At 42.1% G+C, this 24009-nt stretch overlaps 1 protein-coding gene across 1 annotated transcript in view; it reads right to left on the minus strand.

The window, feature by feature from the left end:
• Positions 1 to 24009, minus strand: part of GALNTL6 (polypeptide N-acetylgalactosaminyltransferase like 6) — a 641250-nt gene that overhangs the window by 33353 nt on the left and 583888 nt on the right. The window contains exons 8-9 of the mRNA XM_003792813.1: positions 16320 to 16437; positions 7463 to 7570 (exon numbers count right to left, since the gene is read on the minus strand). Coding sequence (XP_003792861.1) covers positions 7463 to 7570; positions 16320 to 16437 — 226 coding nt within the window. The remainder of the gene's footprint in view (positions 1 to 7462; positions 7571 to 16319; positions 16438 to 24009) is intronic.

The raw sequence follows: 24009 nt of genomic DNA on the forward strand, positions 1-24009 counted from the left end.
CCCCCCCACCCCCACCCCCCGCCTCCCAGGGGCCAGGCTTTTCTACAGACTGTTCCTGGGGAGAAGGAAACACAAGGCCGGTGGGGAGGACTGAGCAGCTCCCTGCGGGTAGGAGAAGAGTGCGGATTCGGGGAGGAGGCTCAGCCCTGTGTCCCTTTTGGGATTGAGCAAGTGACTCATCCACGTTCCTCGCTGGAATCTGCGTCAGGGTGGTGGCTGGAGGATTAAGTGAGGTGACCCCGGGAAAGTGTCCGCCACCATGCCAGGCTACTTTTTCATTTTTAGTAACACGGGGTCTTGCTCTTGCTCAGTCTGGTCTCAACTCCTGAGCTCAAGCCATCCTCCTACCTTGGCCTCCCAGAGTGCTGGGATCACAGGTATGAGCCCCGCCCAGCCACTCGGCTTCTGTTTCCTGGGCGGGGTGTGATTCTTATTATGTGCGCAACCACGTGAGCCCAGATTAAACTGTTACATTCTGGTGGGTCCAGTAACAGATTTCCCCTTCCGTAGCTGTGTGTGTATGTTTTGGTGATTTTGCCTCAGAAGCTGGTGCAAACCTGATGATAAATAGCAACGCCAGTCTTACATAGAAAGAGTTTATTGCTTGTCCCGGTCTCGCCTACAGCAGGAGATGGTAGCCCTCTCCCATGGTTTTAAAAGCTCGGCTTTGATTTGAATGCATTTCTTGTCTCTTCTGATGCTTCAGTGGCTTGGCAGTTCCCATCCCAAGCCTTTTTATCATTGATAATATGATAATGTTCATCATGGGTGCAGTTCACAAGAGAATCTCCTTAAGAGAGCCCCAACCTCACTGCAATTATTCAGCGAGCTTTACTTTTCTCAGATCTGAAGCTGTCTTTGAAGTCAGTGAGAAACCTTCAGTGCCAGGAGAGGATGCAAATGCCTTCCTACAAAGGCAGCTCCTCTGACAGGCTATTTCCTCCTCCTTCTTCCTCAAGGTGGAGTGAGCTGTTATCAGGTGGCTGGTTATCCACTTTCAGCTGTCTTCAACAAGGGTTAGCTCTTTCTCTGATTTTACATCTGTTATATTTTAGTCCAAATATTTTGGATATTTATGGTAGCATTTGTGATAGCATTTAACGTAGCCTTTAGACATGGGACAAACACATAAAACCACTCCCCAAAATATCCAACTTGTAGGCCTGATTTTAGAATCAGCTTTATTGAGGAATAATTTATGTGCAAGAAAGTGCTTATATTTAAAGCATGTAACTTGGTACGTTATGACATAGGCATATTTGAATGAAACCATCACCACAATCAAGATAATATGTGTACAACAACTGCAAAGGTTTCTTCATGTCTCTCTCTCTTTTTTTTTTTTTGTTTTGAGACAGAGTCTCACCATGTCACCCTTGGTAGAGTACTGTGGCATCACAGCTGACAGCAACTTCAAACTCCCAGGCTCAAGGGATACTCTTGTCTCAGCCTCCCAAGTAGCTGGCACTACAAGTACCTGCCACCATGTCTGGCTAGTTTTTCTATTTTTAGTAGAGATGGGGTCTTTCTCTTGCTCAGGCTGGTCTCCAACTCCTGGGCTCAAGGGTTCCTCCCACCTTGGCCTCTCAGAGTGCAGGGATCACAGGTGTGAGCCTCCCCATCCAGCCTCCCCCTGCCTCTTCACAATCCTCCTTCCCATCTCCTTTCTGTGGCTGTTCTACTGTCCCCAGGCAACCACTGACCTACTTTTTGTCACTCCAGTGTAACTTGTCTTTTTTAGGATTTTGTGTAAATAGAGTCACACAGTATGTGTTCTTCTTATCTCAGCCTAAGTATTTGGAGCTCCCTCTATGCATTTTCCATCATTAAGAAGAAACCATGATTTGCTTATCCATTTACCCACTGATGGACATATGGGTTGCGTCTAGTTTGGGGCTATTATAAATAAAGTTGTATAGATAGTCTTGTAAAGTCTTCCCAAGAACATTTGCTTTCATTTCTCTTGAATAACTATTTGGAAGGAGCATGGCTAGGTCATGTTTAAGTTTCAAACCACCAAACTGTTTTCTAAATTGGTTGCACCATTTTACTCATGATCTTTTCACGTACTTATTTACTTTCTTCTTTGGGAAAGTGCCTGTTGAAATCTTTTGCCCTTTACAAAAATGGACTGTTTTTCTTATTGTTAAAATTTGAGAATTATTTATTTATTATGGATAGAAGCTCTTTTTGTCAGAGAAGTGATCTACTAATAATCTTTCTTTGCATTTTTTTTAATTCTCTTAACATCTTAACACCTTTGAAGAATAGGAGGTTTCAGTGAAGTTCCATTTATCAATTATTTTCTTTTAAGGAAAGTTAGTAGTGTGTATGGTGTCATAGCTAAGACATTTTTGCTTAACCTCCCCCAATTTTTTTCTTTATTTCTTTTTTCTAAAAATGTTATAATTTTAATTCATTTTGAGTTAATTTTTGTATAAGGTGCAAAATATAGATTGAGGCTTATTTACTTTCTTGGATGTAGATATGCAATTGTTCTAATACTCTTTGTTGAAAAAATTACCTTTTCTCCATCCACTGCATGGCCTCTATACCTCTGTTGCAAAAGAACTGACCGTAGGGAACAACCTCTCTGTTCTTTTGTGGAAAAGGATTCTCATGTACATCTACTGCATTGTCTGTCATTGTTGAGTTGAAGGAATTCCTTATATGTTATGGATATTAACCCCTTATTAGATAAAGGATTAGCATTTTTCTCTCCTATTCTGCGAGGTTCCTTTTCATTCTGTCCATAATGCCTTTTGACACACAAGCTTGCCTAATTTTTAAGCCTCAAATATGCCACTTGTGGGAATAGTGACCCTTAAAATGAAATCAGGCTGGTCAGCTATGGTGGCTCACACCTGTAATCCCAGCACTCTGAGAGGCTGAGGTGGGAGGACCCCTTGAGCTCAGGAGTTCTAGACCAGCTTGAGCAAAAGCAAGATGCCATCTCTACTGCAAATAGAAAACTAGCTGAGTGTGATGGCAGGCACCTATAGTCCCAGCTACTTGGAAGGCTGAGGCAGGAGGATCACTTGAGCCCAGAAATTTGAGGTTGCTGTGAGTTATGATGCCATGGCGCTCTACCCAGGGTGACTCTGTCTCAAAATAAATAAATAAATAAAATTTTGCTGATGAAAGACTGTTAAGCAGAAACAACTATATGAATTACCTGTTGATAAATTGTAAACTATCATACAACTGAGTGGCTCAAAACAATAGTAGACATTTTAAAAAATCATTCACAGTTTCTGTGGGTGTGGTTTGGATTGGGCTGGGTGATCTGGCTTAGATTTCTTCTGGGTTCCAGCTAGGTGGTGGCCGGAGAAGTAACGTCAGCCTTCAGTGTGGCTGGAAGATCTTTCTCCAGGTGGCTCACTCACACATCAAGTTGGTGCTTGCCCTGGGCCAGAGGGCTGAGGTTTCTCCCACACAGACCTTCCTACAGGGCTGCTCAAGTGTCCTTGTGACTCCATGGCCGGCTTCTTCCAAGGCAGGCATCAGAGAGAAGCAGTTCCCAGCCTTGGCATGGCCCCAGACTGTCGGTTCAGGATATACTGCAAGCTGTATGCATTTCTGTTTGGCATGGAGTAAGTAGTTAATAGATACTTATGGACAGAACTTCTCCAGCCTGTGCCTTCTTGGTGGCTAGAGATGACATTTATTTTCACAGCACATGCACAGTAAATGCATCCTATTTTGATGATTTATTGAATCATTATTGTCACATGATGAATTTATGATTGATTTTGAAGGATAATGTCACAGAGAATAATCACATGTTATTTACGGAAGATGCCTGAATTCCTTAGATAAATAACCCCATCTAAACAGAAGGTATTTTATATTATTCTGTGGCCAAACACAGGGAGAAAGAAGCAGACAGACCATTGCAAGCTCGTGAATCACCTTGAGTTTTGCCACAAACATGAAATAGCCTTGCTGCCTTTTTGTTATGGTGTAAGGAAGAATTAGAGATAGTTGTTTTTCAGAAGGATTCCCTCTGCACAGAGCCCTAGCCATTTATGTGGGCTGAGTCTGTGGAGGAAGAATCCATCATTTCCTGCTTTTTGGGGAGGAAGCCTGTGTTAGGCCACTGTGGCCCTGAACTCAAATATAGTTTTAGAGCCTCCAAGCCCTGTGGTTTGAAGAGAAGTGGAAGAAGGGCCTGTTTTCTGGGCAGCTTTATGAGTGTACATTGATTTACAGTCGTCAGGGGAGAAAGGTCAATTTGCGGGACTGTAGATTTCACATCCATCACAGTATTTTATGGCCTTGTGGGTGATTTTAGTTTGGGGTGTCAAACTAGTCATTTGGTCTTGTTAATGCTTTTGCTCGACAGACATATTTTTCCAACACAAACAAGGGCAAGTGGTGTGTGTGTCACACACGTTGGTCTTCCAGCTATTTCAGGATAGGGTCGCAGAGACCAAGGTCAGGTCAAGAACGGAGAAGCATTCATGCCTTGACTTTTAGAAGGATGGGAATCCAGGTTCTGTGAAATTTGTTAATTTAACTAAGGTCTGTCTCTCTCTCTCTCTTTTTTTTTTTTTTTTTTTTTTTAGAGACAAGGTCTCATTCTTGCTCAGGCTGGTCTCAAACTCCTGAGATCAAGGAATCTTCCTGCCTCAGCCTCCCAGAGTGCTGGAATCACAGGTGTGAGCTATCATGCCTGGTGTTTTTTTTTTTTTTTTTTTTTAATGAATTAACTGCTCCCCTGCTACTTTATTTATTTATTCAGTTTTTGAGACAGAGTCTCAATCTGTTGCCCTGGGTAAAGTGCTGTGGCATCATAGCTCACTGCAACCTCAAACTCCTGGGCTCAAGCAATTGTTTTGCTTCAGCTTCCCAAGCAGCTGGGACTACAGGGTATCACCACTGCGCCCGGCTAGTTTTTCTATTTTTAGTAGAGATGGGGTCTCACTCTTGCTCAGCTGGGTCTTGAACTCCTGAGCTCAAGGGATCCTCCCACTCCAGCCTCCCAGAGTGCTGGGATCACAGGTGTGAGCCACAACACCAGCCAAACAGGTATCCTTGCAGGTTCTCCTTCAAGTCCTTGAATTAGACAGGGCTGAGGAAGGTCACCGAGGTTGCACCATCTCCCCCTCCTCTTCTTTTTTGCTACATCTGGACAATCACTCCCTGCATTGCACTGTCCTCCTGTGATTTCACACAAGGCTCTCTCCTTTCCTCCAAACAGACAGGAATGCCAGGTAAACAGAAGCACAGAAGAATGAGTTACTTGAATTTATTTCTGCAACACATGCCAGCCTGCAGCAGGCTGTTCACCTGTCTGTGTATTCTGAAGTTTGCGGAACCACCCATTTACACAGGTACATAAACGACAGACATGCACTTCTGAAGAAGCAGATAAGTGTTGCAGAGGAAGAAAAGAGGTGTTGGGGTCACGTTTCTGCCTTCATCTCCATCTCCTCATCAGAGAGATGGGAGGAAGATACCAGGTGACTCGACGAGGCCCTGCATTTGAAGTATCTTTACAACCTCTTACCGTTTGTGATGATTTAGTAATACTATAGGGCAGAGTGAGGGAGCGGGGGTGCTCCCACCACATATCAGAATTGCTTTTCATTATTTCAATATACCTTTTTTCCTTAAAATGATCATAAAATGTTCCTTGGAGTGACAGCCGAACTTCAGTGTTTATGACTTTCTGATTGCTCTAGCAGTTGAGGGAAGGAAAAACATAAAAAATAAATAAAAATGAGCCCTCAAGTAAAATTTGAGTGGAAAAGATTAAAACTCACAGTGAGAGGATCCTTTTCATTTGAGTGAACGCTCACTTTTTCCTCGGTAAGTTTTATGCATCAGCCCTGTTTTTCCTATATTTGACAGCCCTCAAAGAAGTACTCCATTTCTTTCTTGAAAAGTACACGAATGGTTTCAGTTTTTGAAAACAAGCCCTTTTAGATCAGCACAATTTTCCTGCCAGATTTTACACTCTCCTTCAACTGTCAACCGAGCACACACTCCTTCTGCCTTGCCAGCGAACGGCTCATTTCAGGGCCCAGCAGGCTGGCGTATGAATCAGTGAAATGGAGAAACAACAGTGTCCTCGTCTTCAGTACATTTAAACTGCTACGATTTAGGGTCTCTACATGGCTGATGGGCGATGTGTGCTCAGAATCATTTAGTCATTTTCCTTCCTGTGAACTCTGGTTCTTTTCCGATTCATCTGTATTTAGGGTCATATGACAGAATTAAACCATATCTCTTTAATCACTTTATGATTTTGTGATCAGTTTCCTTTCTTCAAAGTGTAATTCTATGGCTATTTAAAGGTAAATATTATTACTTGATTTATTTATTTTTTTGAGACAGAGTCTCACTCTGTTGCCTAGGCTAGAGTTCCTGGGCATGATCATAGCTCACAGCAACCTCAAACTCCTGGGCTCAAGCGATCCTCCTGCTTCAGCCTCCCTAGCAGCTGGGCCTATAGGCAACCACCACCACACCTGGCTAGTTTTTCCTATTTTTAATAAAGGTGGGGTCTCACTCTTGCTCAGGCTGGTTTTGAACTCCTGAGCTCAAGCAATTCACCTGCCTTGGCCTCCCAGAGAGCTGGGATTACAGGTGTGAGCTGCTGTGCTCCAGCTAAAGAGTACATTATTAATGCCTGAATAACTTAGAGATGGGGAGGAACAATATAACCACAGGTTGAGCATCGTCCCTGATCTGAAACTCCAAAACCTGAAATATCTGCAAATCCCATACTTTCCAAGTGCTTGATAAGATGCCACAAGCAGAAAATTCTACACATGAATACTTGAAGAAAACTTTGTTTTATGCATAAAAGTATTAAAAATATAGCATAAAATTACCTTCAGGATGTATAAGGTGCATATGAAAATTAAATGAACTTTATGTCTAGACTTGGGTCTCCTCCTTAAGGTATTATGTGTATGCATATACTCCAAAATCTGAAAAAATCTGAAATCTGAAACACTTCTGGTCCCAAGCAGTTTGGATAAGGGGTACTCAGCCTGCATTTCCCTTCATGGTGTTTGTAGTTACAACATGGCTGTAAACTCCAACTGCTGTTCAAGTCTGTGGATGCGATTTAAGGAAAATAGACACTGTTGACAATGTCAGAAAGAGAACCAAGAGGCCAACCTCTCCGAAAGAAGCCTCGCTTCATAATGAAAATCTTATCACACTTCTTTCTAGAGTTTAAGTTTCAGTGACAACTTAAACCCACAGCTCTTTCTGTTCTTATTCTTCCTGACTAATTAGATAATTAATTAGTTAATCAGGAAAATATCTGAGGGCCACCAAGCTCTGCTTTTAGGTGCTGGGATTATAGTGGCAAATAACACAGACAGAAAGCCATGCCCGTGTGTCAGCGACACTGATGGTGACCGTGCCTTGGATGACACTGCGCGTGAGGCTGGTACTCTGCCTACAGGTCAAGCCCAGCTGGGTCTGATCCTGAGTTACTTACTCTTGCCAGGCTGGTTCCAGATGGAACTTTGTAAGGGACGTACTTTCTGTAGATGTGACCAACTCTGGAACATGGAACATCAAACATTTCTCCTCCACACATCCATACCTGATGGGCAGAAAGGGTAAGAAAGAGAACAGTGAATTTCACACAGAACAGCAGGTGCAGTCGCTCAGGAGGCTGAGCAGGGAGGCTCCCTGGAGCCTCAGAGTTCAAGTCTAGCCTGTGGAAATGAGGTAAAATGGGTAAAAAGGTAAAAATAAGTTAAAAAGGATTTAGGAAACATCTCAAAAATCTCTTGTAGTCTTCTAACTCAATAATTTGTTTATTTTAAAAGATTAACCAAGAAAGAAAAACACACATCTTTAAAAACTTAGATCCATAAATGTATGGAACAACATACTAGTTCAGCAAAATCTTTGTCCATAGATGACATATTGGCTTTTCAAACATTCTAGTAGAATTTTATTACCAAAATTCTATTGACCTGGTATTTAATGCTTAGAAATCTTATTTATATACATATTTGTTTTGATTATCTTGTAGCATCATTTGCAGAAATAACATTGAGATTTAACACATCAATTTAAACATTTAAAATGTAAAAAGCAGAATTTCTAAAACAGACCAATTAATTGTGAAACAAACGTATCCACACTCTGAGTTACTCCCTATTCTGAAATCTGCAGTAGTGCTCATCTTAAAAAGCAGGTGGCATTGTCATTCCTGCCCCCACTGACCTTTCCTCAGGCACACAGAATCCTTGTTTAGTTATCTGGATTCAGGAAACATTAAACTCAAGGCATGTGTTCAGATGCTGTTCTTATATGTCATAACAAAAGTTAATTATATGTAGTAACAAATGTCATGTTTGTAATTCCACCGTGACCACCTACTCAGGTAGACACATACCTAATGGTGGTTTTCATTTAGAAATTTTTTTTCCACATAATGTTTATTAAGACAAAGTTTCACTCTGTCACCTTGGATAGAAATCATAGCTCACAGCAATTCAAACTCTTGGGCTAAAACAATCCTCCTGCTTCAGCCTCTCTGGGCTGGGACTATAGGTGCTCACCACCACGCCCAGCTAGTTTTTTTTTATTTTTAGTAGAGATGGGGTCTTGATCTTGCTCAGGTGAACTCCTGAGTGCAAGGGATCCTCCCCTTCAGCCTTGGAGAGTGCTGGGATCACAGGTGTGGGCCACCATACTTGCCTACTGCCAGTTTATTAAAGACATTAAATTTGGGGGAAGAAAAATGGATTCAAACATCATAAGTGTGCTTCTTTGGGCAAAATATTATGGTTAAGGACTATCTTTTACTTCCCTTAACTCATGATTCTACAGCTTACTCAGAAGGTACATCAGAGGCCAACTGTCTTCTTTTTAACCAGATTTCCATATGCCTCTAGATTTTGAATCTGTTGCTTAAATTTTTCAGATTCACTCTCTGCTAAAATTAGAGTTCTTTAAACATTTTTTTTTTTTTAAGTTGGCTTTCTGTTATAGAACAAGAACTTCCTTCTTTTAGGGAAATATCCACGCCCAGGATCCCCCCTCTCCCTGGGTAGGGCTGGCATTCACCCACATTCCTAATGGCAGGGGTGGGGCCAAGTGAAAAGTCCTTAGCTGGGTTTTCCTCATGGGGTGGGGAGGGGAGTGAAGCAGAACATGAACCCCTGAGAGCTGTCAGTGGCCAGGTGTCAGGAATAGGAGAAGAGTCCATGGCAGGGAAAGATTTGCAATGAAGCTGGTCTGGAGTGAGGCAAAGGAGAGAAAGATTCAGAGAAAGTGCCCGACAAATCTGAGGCCCACCCTCAGATTGGGCCACCTGGGGACACCAAGAGACCTGCTCATTTTCTGGATTCTCTCACAGTTTGTTTACATTGGCTTCCTCCCCAACCTCTTGTCCTTTCTAACTTAGAAATGAGTTGAGTTTCTGTTGCCTTACAAGCCAAAGAATCCAAATAAATAAACTCTTCTTGAACAGCGAGGGTGGAGGTGCCTAGGAGGGCCAGAGATGCACTTTGAAACAGGCACCTCAGGGAAGTGCTGCTCAGGTGAGTGCCCTTTGGGGAAGTGTGAACTGAAATAAAATCCTAAGGCTCCCCACCCACTGCCAGCAGCTGACTTACTGGCCCCCTCTTGGCCAAGGGGATCCCTAAAACTGAGTTGCTGGCCATGAGAAAGGAGCTCAGACAGGCCTCGTCACGCCCCCTCCCCTCCTTGGATCTGTCCTCTGTGAGTCACTAACAGGCCTCAGGCTCTGCAAGACCCCCCTGCAGGTCCTCAATGTACCCAGCAAACCACCCGGGTCTGTGGGGACTTTGTCTCCAGGTAACAGACCCTTTGTCTTAAGCATCCCTTTCCACTGACTTCCGCTCTTTTAGGCAAAGCCTAACATTTTCAGCCAATTGTCCGCTAACGAACCTTTAAACCCACCTAGAACCTGTAGGCTCCTGCTTCAAGATGTTTCTGGGCCAAACCAATGTATGTTTTTCATGTATTGCTTTTTCACCTCACCCATGACTCCTGTCTCCCTGAAGTGTATAAAACCCAATTGTCCCCTACCACTGTGAGTCCATCTGCTCAGTGCTTCTTGACTGTGGCTCCAGGTCATGGTCCTCCAATCTGGCTCAGAGTAAACCTCCTTTACATTATTTTACTAAGTATGGCTTCTTTTCCATCAACAGAAGCAAATAGAAATTTATTTTTAAATTTCATTGATGTTTTCATTAACTATTATTAATTTATTTGTTTAGAGACAGAGTTTTACTTTGTCCCTCTCAGTAGAGTGCTATTCTGTCATAGCTCACAGCAGTCTCAAACTCTTAGGCTCAAGTGATCCCCTTGCCTCAGCCTCCTAAGTAGCCGGGACTACAGGTGCCCTCCACAAATGCCCAGCTGAGACAGGATCTCACTCTAGCTCAGGCTGGTCTGGAACCGTGAGCTAAGGCAATCCACCTGCTTCAGCCTCCAGAGTTCTGGGATTACAGGTGTGAGCCACCACGCCCAGCTCTTTCATTAACTATTTAATAGCAATATTCAATATGGAGATGTTTCACCAATTTTTTTTTTTTAAAAGTGAATACTCTTAAGTGCTCATAATGGCATTTGTGAATTATTTTTATCTTGAGGAGAAGTTGCCATACTTTCATGAGGAGGTGAAACTGTGACCAGGTTTGAACCAGGCAGTTTCCAGCCCTTTTCTGAGTCTCCTTTTCATCTGCTGTAAAGTTGGGGGAATATACCTACTTTGTAAGGTGGGTCAACTTAGGTTGGCCTTATAAATTACAAATTGCTGACTGTGATGTAGGGTATAAAAGTCCACTTCTTATGCCACTAAAGTTAAACGTGTGCTTACTTTCTGGATACTCAGAATAATTCTGCCTTTGGGATTTGGGTAAACGTCTTAAGAATCATTTAGAGAATTTTCTGTAAATTTCTATACAAATACCTTTTGAAGTGAGCGGGGAGGATCAATGCCTTTTATAGATTTATACATAGGAAGCATTAGAATGTTTAGATATTGTATTTCATTTTTCTTGTTAGGAAAAATAAGGGCCAGACAAATAAAAACGTTTGAAAAGAAAAATTTTGATATTAGAAAAAGATCACAATAGGAAGTGAAATTGACGTAACACAAGTGCTATATTACTGTGTTAAGTTGTTATTACTATTATCATCATCATCATCATCATTATTTTTGCTCACTTGGAAGCTACCTTGTAAAAGCTAAAATAAAATTAAGCAAGGAATTTGGAAGACGCATCAGACATATAGGAAGTGACAACTGGAGGAATCCGCCTTTGCCTCTGGCTTTTATTGAACAGACACAAAATTTAACTGGAAAATGGTCTGTTACACCTGAGGTTCCTTTTGTTGGATGATTGGAATGAATCTCAGACTCGCTGGTGTGACATTTAGCAGCCGTATCTGTTTATCTTTGGGTTTCCGAATGAGTTTAGAGTCATTTTAATATTTTCTTTGCTATAATTCTGAGCATGTTGAATTAGAATGGATATTTTTATGTCACCTGGGCTAACATTGTAGGGGGGAAAAACCCATAGGAACAACTTTAGATATTTTCTTGTGAATCTGGAGGTGTATTGTGTGCCATAAAAAGGCTTCTGTCCCATTTTAGATATGAGATGAAGTCATGCTTTGAGGTACCCTGCAGGTTCTGGAGAAAGGTGCAGTCTCTGATAGAACTGTGACATAAAAGCAATGAGAAGGCATATAAAATATTTGAAAATCAACCTTGGCATAAAAAGGATTCTAATAAGTGCATTTAACAAGGCTGAATTTATTTCTGACAAAACCTTTTGCACAAGTGTCACCATGATTGCTGCTTCCTAGAAGGCTTACGGGGACAAGAGTGAACTCCTATAAATGAGGCTGAGCCTTACCCATCTATGGAGGCAAATGAACTGTTTTAGGAGTATAAATTAAACACCCTAGGGGCCTTTTGTATTTTCAGACAACTGTGGAGAAAGAGAAAAATGCTTATTAATAAAAACCTGTAGGTTCTCAGTCAGGCATGCTGGCTCAAGCTTATAATCGCAGCACTCTGGGAGGCTGAGGCAGGCCAACCCCTAGAACTCAGGACTTAGAGACCAGCCTGAGCAAGGTCAAGACACTGTCTCTACTAAAAATAGAAAAACTAGCCAGGCATGGTGGCAGGTGCCTGTAGTCCTAGCTACTTAGGGGGGTGAGGCAGGAGGATCGATTGAGTCCAGGAGTTTGAGGTTGTTGTCAGTGAGGCTGAGGCCATAGCACTCTATCCAGGGCGACAGAGTGAGACTCTGTATGAGCAAAATTTAAAAAAGAAGAACATTTACGTTCTGGACTTAACACAATTTCTATTATTATGATGTAAAATAGGCTAATGAACTCTCCATATTCAGACGTGTCTTCCAAACCTTCAGTTCTGCTCACTTCAAATCCTTCAGCGCTTTGCACACTTCAGTGCCATTTATGGGACATGTCTCCAAATGCAGACGTTTGATTTTTCTTTCTTATTTTTATTACCAATGCACAGAGATATTCATAACCGACTCTCTGGATTCCCTTCACAGGGAAAATTCTTGCTTCTTCACAGTAACAGGGAGCAGAGTGGACAGGAACCCCAAGGCCAGCAGACGACAGTGAGAAGAATAAAGGAAAGCATCTGAAATGGGTCCAGGTGAAGACATGGTGGTTGCCAAAGAATCTGTTATTCCAACCAACAACCTGGGACGATGCAGTCCTGCACATCCAGTGCCTGTTGCCATGGTTTCTAGACAAAGACGCAGGACCTCATCCCAATTATATCCTCCAGAATGACAGATAACTGAAGACTAGGAAGTGAGGTAATGAAATCTCAGGTCACCCAGAAGAGCTGTGATAGACGCAAGTGACAGAGGAGTGAGAGAGGAGTGTAGGTTTGCCTAGGAAACATCTTTGTGATCTGGAATGCTAATGTACACTCTGAAAACTACAGATTCTCAAAAGCAATTTCACCATCATCCAAGTCATTATATAAAGCCAGGGAGCTCTCATTCAATGGAATTTTTCTTTCTTTCTCTCTCTCTCTTTCACTGAGTTTTACTCTATATCACCCACACTAGATAGCTATGGTGTCATAGCTCACAGCAACCTCAAACTCCTGTGCTCAAGTGATCCTCCTGCCACAGCCTCCCAAGTACCTGGGGCTATAGGTACCCACCACCATGCCCAGCTAGTTTTTCTATTTTTAGTATAGACAGGGTCTCACTCTTGCTCAGGCTGGTCTTGAACTCCTGAGCTCAAGCAATCCTCCCGCCTCAACCACACACAGTGCTGGAATTACAGGTGTGAGCCATCATGCCTGGCCAATAGAAATTTTAATAACATTTTAAACTTAAGGAATTCATGAACTAAGAGAATTTAAGGAAAAAACCCTCTTGACCTGTGAAAACTAAAATATATCCCTTGAATTCTGATGATATTGAAAACACAGCCATGCCATTTTTTCCTCTAAAGCTGAGGTAAGGTGTAATATTCTGGTACTGCTGTAAACTTTGCACCCAGCTAATACATGGTTAGTATCTGAAAATCAATCAATAGTATGTTGCCTTGATCAGCAGAACGTTTGCTGGTGTGCTACTAGAAGAAATTGGCCTCCATTCAACGAGATAAACTGTTAGGTAGGGATTGAAAGTTAACAGTGAACTTGAGAATGGTATTGATGAATCTTAAGTGTCAGAAAATTTCACGTTTCTGTATTCTTGGTAATTAAACAGAAATAGAGCATTTTTATCCCTACCTGACACTGAGTAATTTCTTTGATCTTTAAAAATGAAAAACTAAATTAGTCTAAAACTCTTTAAAATTTTAAGACTCAGTTCTTCATCTGTATAATGGAACAATAATACCCACCTTTTAGAGCTGTGATTTTTAACTGGACGACATACATAAGGCACTCAACTTAGCATCTGCCATTTACTACGGAGTAAAGCTTCCTTGGGATACTTTACTAAGAAGAATGCGTTCTAACTCTGCCCAGATTAATACAAAAGATGTAAAGTTGCCATCTTTTCTGTAGAGCCTACTTTTTCTATAATTATTACTATTATAATTATTACCTTCTGCCATATATGCTGTGACACAGTATAAAACTATTGCTATAACAGAAAAAGCCAAAGATATTGGCAAATTCTTAAAACAATGCATCTACTAAAAGGTTATAAAAAGTGACTTAAGGTCGCCAGAGTGGTGGGTGGTTCATAACTATAATCTCAGCACTCTGGGAGGCTGAAGTGGGAGGATCCCTTGAGCTCAGGAGTTTAACACCAGTCTGAGCAAGGTCAAGACCCAATCTCTACTAATAACAGAAAAACCAGCGAGGCGTTGTGTTGGGTGCTGGTAGTCCCAGCTACTCAGGAAGCTGAGGCAGGAGGATTGCTTGAGCTCAGAAGTTTGAGGCTGCTGTGAGCTCTGATGCAACAGCACTCTACCCAGGGCAACAGAGGGAGACTTTTTCTCAAAACTAAAAAAAGTGCCTTAGATATGAAACTAGATGTGTTTGAATAATGCTAAAAAAAAGCACTAATTTAACCAATGCTATTTCAAGGATTATTGCCAGCATAGTGAGAGGAAAATTCTAGATGTTCTGAAGCCTGCAATTATTTGTCCTGACTTTCCCTTTGGGGACACCCATTTTATGAGACTTTGAGGACAACATAACATGGCTGTTAACATGATGAATATTGCTGTTACAGTTTAATACAAATCAGTGCTATCATTTGCTTCTTATGTGTAAATTCAAAAAGTTAATTGGATTCTTACTTTTGACTTATACTATATTCAGGATGCATTTTTTTCATCAGCAAGAACTGGCTGATGAGTTTTTAATGGAAGTAGTTAGCAAATGCTGATTTACTTAACCGGAGGTTTTTGTATGGTAAATGTTGCAAGAATCAACCTATACATCTACATAAAGAATGATCATGATAGAGGCAACATAGGAGGGTTTTTTCTTTGAGTCTTCTTTTTTTAAAAAAAAAGTCTATGTTGGCAATTTGTATAATAACCTTTTGCACTTTATTTTGCTTTGCTTAACTTCTTCATATGTTATAGTAAAATTTTTTTGGTTCATAAACTCTGAAATTTGATACTATAGCACAAATATGTATATATATGCATGTGTATATTTTATGTGCAATAAAGCATATAATTTTACCGGGCATTTATGTTGAAAGCAAGTGTAGGCCTGGCCAATTTCAAGTAAAAATAATTCAAAAACTTGTTAATTTGAGACTTATATGAATAAGAGCTTCAATTTGTCATTTATATTTTCAGGCTCACACTTCTGTTACTGGAATTTTGAAATAACTGGTTGTGATCAAAATCTGAATGACTGGCAGGGCTTGGTGGCTCACATGTGTAATCCCAGCTCTCTGGGAAGCTGTTGCAGTCTCCAGCTCAGGGGTTTGAGATCAGCCTGAGCAAGAGCAAGACCCTGTATCTACTAAAAATGGAAAACTAGCCTGGTGGTGGGCACCTGTAGTCCCAGCTGCTCAGGAGGCTGAGGAGGAGGATCTTTTGAGCCCAGGAGTCTGAGGTTACTATGAGCTATGATGACGCCACAGCACTCCACCCAGTGCAATAGAGTAAGGCTCTCTCTCTCTCAAAGAAACAAAAACAAAAACAAAAACAAAACAAGAAAACCAAAAAAAGAACTAGGCCTACATACAATACAGAGGTCCTATTGTACATGTAATGGAATATAATTGAGCCATAAAAAGAATGGGATCCTGTCATTTGCAGCAACATGATTAGAATTGAAGTTCATTATATTAAGTGAAATAAGGCAATTAGAGAAAGGCCCATATCAGAGGTTCTCTCTCTTACATGGGAGGTAAAATGTTGATCTCATGAGGTAGAGAGTAGTATGGTGGTCAGCAGAGGCTGGAAAGAGAATAGGGGAGGGGAGGGCTGATGAGAAGTTGGGCAATAGGTACAAAAACACAGTTAAACAGGAGGGGTAAGGTCTAGTATTCAGCAGTCCAGCAGGAAAGTTAAAGTTAACAATACTGTATATTTCAAAATAGCTAGAAGCATTGTCATCTTACCAACACAAAGAAAAGAGAAACATTTGAAGTGATAAACATTTTGATTACCCTGATTTATTATTAAACATTGTGTATGTGTATCAAAATGGCTCATGTACACCCCCCAAGTATAGTGATTGTACATCAATAATAAAATTAAAAATCCAAAATTACAAAAGCTCCCTTGGGAAGGCAACATGGCTGTTGTTACTCAGAAGTCATATTCTATCAGAACTGTCAAAGTCATGCAGACACAGTGTGAAGAGCGTCTTAGAAACTTACCTTAAAAGAGATTTCATACTGTTCTCCTCCCCAGATCTCTAACCCTGGGTCATAGCCACCCAATTCCCAAAACCACTTTCGATCCACAGCAAAGAGACCTCCAGCCATGACAGGGGACCTGGGAAATGAACAGAATAGTCTTTAGGGACTGAACATTAGAGATGATGGAATTATGTTTGGCAATAAAAGCAAACTTGAAGATATGTTTTAGTGGTTGAAAACAGTTTCTGTATGTGGATATGGGATTCCCATTGGGCCTATCACTGGAAGGACTTGGGCGGGAGAGGAAGGAAGCTTTCTCCTTTGTAAGCCTTGAACTTGGCGTCAACGTTCTACAGAACCACCTTGCTTCATCTGCTTGTCATTGGAGAGAAATATGTGAGTAGTAGTAGCTGATATGCTGGAAGGAGTCACTCTGTTTTATGGCTTTCATCAGATTGAAAGGGAGCCCCTACTCTCAAAAGTATTGAAAACCCTATTGTAGATAATGTCTTTGATTTAATCTCTCTGTACCCATTCACCAAACATCTGCTGTGTACAAGCCATGTCCAATTTATAGACCGTAAGTTGGTTGGTTAGAATAAAATAACCAACCAGATTTGGTTATTTAGTTAATACCACAAAGCTAAAATGGAAATTTGGTTGTTCACATTTTATGTTCTTCTTTTGTAGACCTTTTCCTCTTTTCTTTTTTTTTTTTTTGAGACAGAGCCTCAAGCTGTCGCCCTGGGTAGAATGCCGTGGCATCATGGCTCACAGCAACCTCCAACTCCTGGGCTCAAGCGAGTCTCCTGCCTCAGCCTCCCAAGTAGCTGGGACTACAGGTGCCTGCCACAATGCCCAGCTATTTTTTGGTTGCAGCCATCATTGTTGTTTGGCGGGCCCGGGCTGGATTTGAACCCGCCACCTTAGGTATATGTGGCTGGCACCTTAGCCACTTGAGCCACAGGCGCTGAGCCCTTTTCCTCGTTTCTAAGAAATATTTCTTTTGGATAAATAATCATTTTCAAGGATTTCACTCCTGCTAGGATGGGTGGTATTTATGTTGCTGTGTAGTGAAGATTATTATAATCACAGGGGCGGAAATTGCCCTGAGAAGTTTTGCAGTTCCAAGGTATAATAATCCTTGCTAGAGACAGACAGGATTTTGGTTAGTTTCTTTATTTCTAAAGTCTACCTGACATAGCCTCGTATTTTTTAGGGTTCTTTCCCCCCCTTGTATTAAACCATTACAAATTATCTCCACCTGTATCCCAGGGTAGATGGCAATGCATAACTGGATTTTGGCACTTCTCACAACGAAAGTAAAAGTTTCTCTGTAAAAATAGAAAAAAGTTCTCTACTTTTCTAGATTTACAAATGCAAATGTTCATGTTTAGAAAAAAGTTAGTAGCAAAGGAATGGGGCCAACTAAGTTACCCGAAAACAAGTAGCAGAATTAGGACTTTTCAGCTTTTTGGATGTTATGAGGAAGAAAACAAAATCATAAATCACAGTGCACATTTTGTACTATTTTGTACCGTGGTTTCTAATTTGGTTTTTAACACATCCAGGAACACATACAATATCACAAACCATCAAACTATGGTTTGGAAGGTTTTATAAAATCGAATATGGTTTGCTGCTCCCTTTGTACTTAGAGTAGCAGACTCCTCTGTGAAAGGATGTAAAGGGGCAATGGAGGTAGAAATCTTGGGGGGTGCCAGGACAAATTATACAGCACGTTAAATGAAACGGAAGTCGTAAATATAGTGTGATGGCTTTGCTGTGATGTTTCAATTTAGCTCCTGGGTCTGAAGTTGCTCAGAATATGGCTGCCTTCCTATCCTCACTGGTGGGCACTGATGTTTATTTATTTATTAATTTCAGATTAATATGAGGGCACAAGTGATTACAATGTACAAGAGGTTACAGGGTTTGCGTTTGTTAGGTGAGGTTCCTCTTGCAATTGCGTCCCACACCCGGAGGTGTGCCATGTACCCTTACATTGTGCCCATTAGGTTGGTGCTCACCCATCACCCTTCCTCCTCCTCTCTCTCCCTCCCCTTCTCTTCCTTTCCTCCAATTTGAATTAAATTGAGTTTTTCTCTTTTGTGGATATGTATTAGCTCATCTACTAGCTTCATATCAGTATTGAGTATACTTGCTTTTCTATTCTTGGGATACTTTACTAAGAAGGATGTGTTCTAACTCAATCCAGGTTAATACAAAAGATGTAAAGTCACCATCTTTTTATGACTGAGTAGTATTCCATGGTGTACATACACCATAGTTTATAAATCCATTCATGGTCGATAGGCGCTTGGGTTGTTTCTATGTCTTGGGGATTGTAAACTGAGCTGCAATAAACAATCTAGTGCACATGTTCTTATGATAAAATAATTTTTTTCTTTTGGGTGAATGCCTAGTAATGGGATTGCAGGATCAAATGGGAGGTCTAATTTGGGTTCTTTGAGGATTCTCCATACTTCCTTCCAAAGAGGCTATATGAGTTTAGGTTGTCTGTGGGCACTGATCTTATCATGAGGTAAAACAGAAAACTTGGGATGTCAGAGTCTACGGTAATAGCATTTAGGGCAGATGAGTAGATAAAATGTGCTAAATATTTATGTGACCAAGGTGCTGTATCCCTCTGCTACTTTTTTGTGCCCAGGAAATAAATGGTGTGTGTGTATGTATGTGTGAGTGTGGGGGAGTGTGTGTGTATGTGTGTGCTTGTTTATGCTGTACAAGTAGAAGACCTACTCAGAGTGATGACCAGAGTGTTGGTGCCAAAATTCCTGTCCTCATTCCCATTCCTCTGGTGAGTGGATGGATGGATTCACCTGTCTGGATAGAGCCCATAGTTCCTGGTCATCTTGCTCTTTATATGAGTATGTGCTAAACAATGGATGGGGACCGGTCACACTTCACTCCTAAAAATGGCAGAACATACCTGCTGTCCCTTGGTGAAATGTCCTCAACATGTTTGGGGAAACTTACTTTCCTAAGTCACTTCCTTCAAATTTCTTGAAGCAATGCCAGGGATTGGAGTCTCAGTTCAAAGTGTAGGTTTTTTTTTGTTGTTGTTTTGTTTTGTTTGTTTGTTTTTTAGGCAGACTCTCATTTTGTCACCCTGGGTAGAGTGCTGTGGTATAAGTGGCATCATACCTTACAGAAACCGCAAACTCTTGGGCTCAAGTGATCTTCTTGCCTCAGCCCCCCAAGTAGCTGGGACTATAGGCATCTGTCACAATGCCTGGCTGTTTTTAGAAATGGGGGTCTCACTTTTGTTCAGGCTGATCTTGAACTTCTGAGCTCAGGCAATGCACCTGGCTTGGCCTTCCAGGGTGCTAGGATTACAGGCCTGAGCTGCCCATGCCTAGCTCAAAATGTAGTTTTATACATATACCATGGCATATTATTTACCCCTAAAAAAGATAGAGACTTTACATCTTTTATATTAACATGGCTGGAGTTGAGACATTCTTCTTAGTAAAGTGTCACAAGAATGGAAAAGCAAGTATACAATGTACTCAATTGTCATATGAAGCCAGTAGAAGATGATCTAATACACCCCCCCACAAGAGAAAAACTCAAATTAATTCAAGGAGGGGGAGGGGGAGACGAGAGGAGGATTGGTGAGCTCCCACCTAATGGGCACAATGAGAGGGTACATGGCACACCTCCTGGTTCAGGACAACTACAACAGGGACTCCACCTAACCAATTTTGTAACCTAACAAATATTGTAACCCAACTATTTGTATCTTCACATTCATCTGAAATAGAAAAGAAAAAAATATAGTTTTGGATTTTTTTTAATATTCCCAAATTAGCCCCCCAGCCTAAGTATTCTTTAATTCTTACTGGAGTCATTGATTTCTGAGTGGCCACAGATTTTAATCATGGTCTCATGTGAGATGTCAGGATAATTGCCACGATGTCCCTGTTCTCATGCGATTGATCTCAATAGTGCAAAACTCTCCCTTGCTGAGGGGACAGATGAGGTCATGCTGACATTGACGCCCAAATGGCAGTGGTCTCTGGGTCTCTCTGCATGAGAACAGGCTTCAGCCTCTTCCTGTCCACTGGCTCTCCTGGCTCTCTGGCAGTGATCAGGAGGTGACACTGGGCTCAGGAACAAGCCAGCTCAGGAGTTGACCTACCCCTCCCTGGGGAAGGCTGCCCTGGGACCCAGCCTAGCCTGGGCCTGAGTGCCACAGGCTCCTGCTCATGCTTAGTGCACCACAAAGCCTTTCCTGAAAGCCACATTCTGCATCTGAAGCTGGGGCTGCTGGGGTGGGCGGTGGGATGCAGACTCAGGCAGATGCTGCTCCATCACCCTGAGACTCACCTGCTTGCCTCATTGCTGGGAATATGAAGAGTATAAAGGGGTCTTCCAATTGCTTGGACCTGCTTGGAGGCTAGTTCTTTACCCGAGCTGGGTGGAATTAGCTCCAGAGCGTATGATTATTGTGTAGTGTTGCTACAGCCTTTCCTGGATTTGAATCATTTATCTATCAGGCATTGTGAATTGCAGTCACCAGGTCACTGCTGGCTTCTAAATATTCAGTTTTGGCTAGAAATAGAATCAAAATCTGCCCATCACTCATTCTATTCCCTGCTATCTTCTGATAATATAGAAAAGAGCCCAAAGGACCCTTTTCTGTCCTATGTAATGAGACATCTGCCAGCTCTCCTTTGGGGAACGGAATACATAGAGAAAGTGTGGGAGAGAGGGCTCCTCTCCTGGTTCCATGCGCCCACGTCCGCTCAGTACAGGTTAGACTTAACTGTGTGTCTCAGATGTCCTTACTCGGAGGCCCCCCATTCACGTGGTTCAGATAATCACATTCTGAGAATGAGCTTTCCTCCCCTTGTGGCTGTAATGCTCTCTACTCCCCACAACTGAGAAAGAGAAAGCTGGTCACTAAGCAGAATGTCACAGGTCCCAGGTGCGCCTGCCTGCCCCACAAAGATGGGGACATCTGGCTGTGTGATGGAGCCCCAGATACCTGCTGGAGAGTTAAAGCTTTGCTGTTGCCCTTATCCAGAGGGAAAATGAGCTGCTCAGGAGGCAGTGTGTGCCCTGCTCTCCTTCGCCCTGGCCACCTTGCACAGGCAATGTGGGGCTGAGAGTTACATGGCAAATCAACAACACCACAAAAGGCAGATTTCTCTCTGCTGCTGTGTAGAAAGCTCATCTCTCTGTCCTCTTTTGCTTCTGCTGCTGGGGCCCCAGAGCCCTGATGCAGTAAGATGAGCCCTTCTTATTCTGGAGTTTGCTGACCGTCTTTGGGGTTACCAGCTGTGTCCTCCAAAACTCATGAACCCCAGGCATTCCCCAAACACTTGCTTGGAGTCCACCACACTGGGTCAGGAACTGCACCCTAATAATAGCAGTGGTTGCTTTAAATAATACCAGAGGTGGACACGCCCACTATGACACAGCTATAAGTAAGGGCATGTCATTCCCTGGTTGTCCTGAGCAGTCCTGATTATATGCCTATTTCCTGGGGTTAATGGCAAGCACCTTCTTCTATTTTTAGGGGTCTGTCCTTTTGGAGAATGAATTAGCAAACATTCAGTTCAGTATATCCAAAAGTTTCTAAAAATTCTATTTCTTCCAGATCATTCATCCCACACCCTTATGCCCATGAAGCCTGGTTAGCATTTTCTGTCTGACCATCACCTGTGTACTCTTTGAGGACAAGATCTGCATTGCCAGACATCAATTTATTCTCATTTGGCATAGGGTGGACACATAGAATGCCCTCAGTGTTTAGTTAAAGTGATTATTAAATTCACAGCACAGGTTCCTAATCTAGGGGTGGTATATCAGGGAAAGTGAGCCAGAGAAAGAAATGCCCATTAGGTCATGGAGCAGTGAGTGGGAATTGGCCAGGAAAAGAAGATATGGGTATTTCACACGTGGCATGAGGGAGAATGGTAGTCCTGGGTGTGAGGGCTCGGTTGGTGATGGAGTTGGCAGACAGTAAATGCAGGCTGCTGGCAGGAAGGGGCTATTTGTGACAATAAGGAATGTGGGCCTTGTGAAATAATAGAGCCATAGAGACTGACAGTGATCAGACTCCTAGTCCTACAGGCACCCGGCCAAGTGCTTTGTCTACTTTATCTCAATTTGTTCTCACAGCTTCCCTGTAAGTTCAGTATAGTTGTCACCCCCATTTGACAGATGAGGACACTCAGGTTGGAGAGAGTTTCAATGATCTGACTCATGTCACATGGTCGTGTGGATTGAACCAAGAGAGCATGACACCAAAGCCTAAAATATTCTGTTTTTCTCTCATACATGCAAATTCACACACACCATCCCATGACATCCACGACAATTTGCGGAAGGGCTTGAGGCTGGAAAATGACATCAGATTTCTATCTTAAAGACTACATTGGCAGAAATTTGGGAGCAGAAATTGAATGTTGGATTATTATTATTATTGCTTAATATTTTGATGCAGCGATTGTCTGATTTCTTTTCTGAATATATTTATCTTCATTCGTTCTTTATGAGGTTTTTGTTTCTAGTCCTTGTCTTAAACATTGTTATTGTTATTAAATTTTAAGCCTTTTGAATTTTGTGAAAGCAAAAAGTGGAAACCTAATAAACACATGTTTAGGTAATAAAATAAAATAAAAAAGAAGAAGTTGAGTGTTGGATACCAAGAGCAGGTGTCCTAGGTGGGAAGGCCAGGAGGCTGTTTCCACCATCTACCTGGAAAGGGTAAGAAGAGGATTCACAGCAGAGGCAGTGGGGATGGGAGAGGGAATGAATCAAACAGACCCTACCCACAGAATCAACAGAATTTGAAGAATGTGGTTTCATTTCTCAGTATTGTACCCTTTGGAGATCAGCCAGAGATGGTGGTTCAGTTCCCTAAAACTGAAAGTCAGACATGGAAACAGGTGGGACAACGAGTTGGGATTTGGGCATGTTTGAGTGTGAGCTGCCTGTGCAGTTACTAATCAGGTAGTAGAATGTGCAGGACTGGAGGCCGGAGAGAGCCGGAAACTGGGATAGAAAATAAACTGTTGGCATGAAATCAGTTGAGATGACCTGGCAGAGGGAGGAAGGGAGGGAGAAACCACGAGAGGATGCCCAGGACCAGAGGATGCTGGAGGCCCAAGAAGGGTTTAATACAGAGAGAGGAGGGAGGCAGGGGGAGAAATCAGGATAAAGTCACGTCACAGACACCAAGCAAGGAGATGATTGTGAATGCAGAGGAAACACACAGAGTAGTCGGCACAATTTATCTTCTGCAAATGGAAACCAACTTTAGTATTAATTAAAATGGGCTGATGTTATGTTTTCCCAAACAACTAAACACTGGTTTACCTGAGTCTGTTTGAAAAAAATCACAAAGCTGACATGGTCCTTCACCATGTCAGAATGACAGCTGCTGTCCGGCTCCCTGATGAAAAGTCTCATAGTGTCTGGACTGTCAATGTATTCCTTCTTTCAGACCCGCTACTCCCAGTGATTAGAAGTTTTGCTTTGGGGAGGCAAAAAGAGATTGGTTCCAAATTCTGCAAATATCACATGAACCTGATGTCACTTTTGAAGGTGTGAGTGAGATCGTGACTGTGACAGGAATGTGGGTCTCCCTGCCATGCAGGGAGACTGTGAGAGTGAGACTGTGATGGGAATGTGGGTCTCACTGTGCGGTACAGGGAGACTGTGAGAGTGAGAC

The sequence above is a fragment of the Otolemur garnettii genome, unplaced genomic scaffold (assembly GCF_000181295.1).
Source record: "Otolemur garnettii isolate 467f Iridium unplaced genomic scaffold, OtoGar3 scaffold00061, whole genome shotgun sequence".
Classification (NCBI taxonomy): Eukaryota; Metazoa; Chordata; class Mammalia; order Primates; family Galagidae; genus Otolemur; species Otolemur garnettii.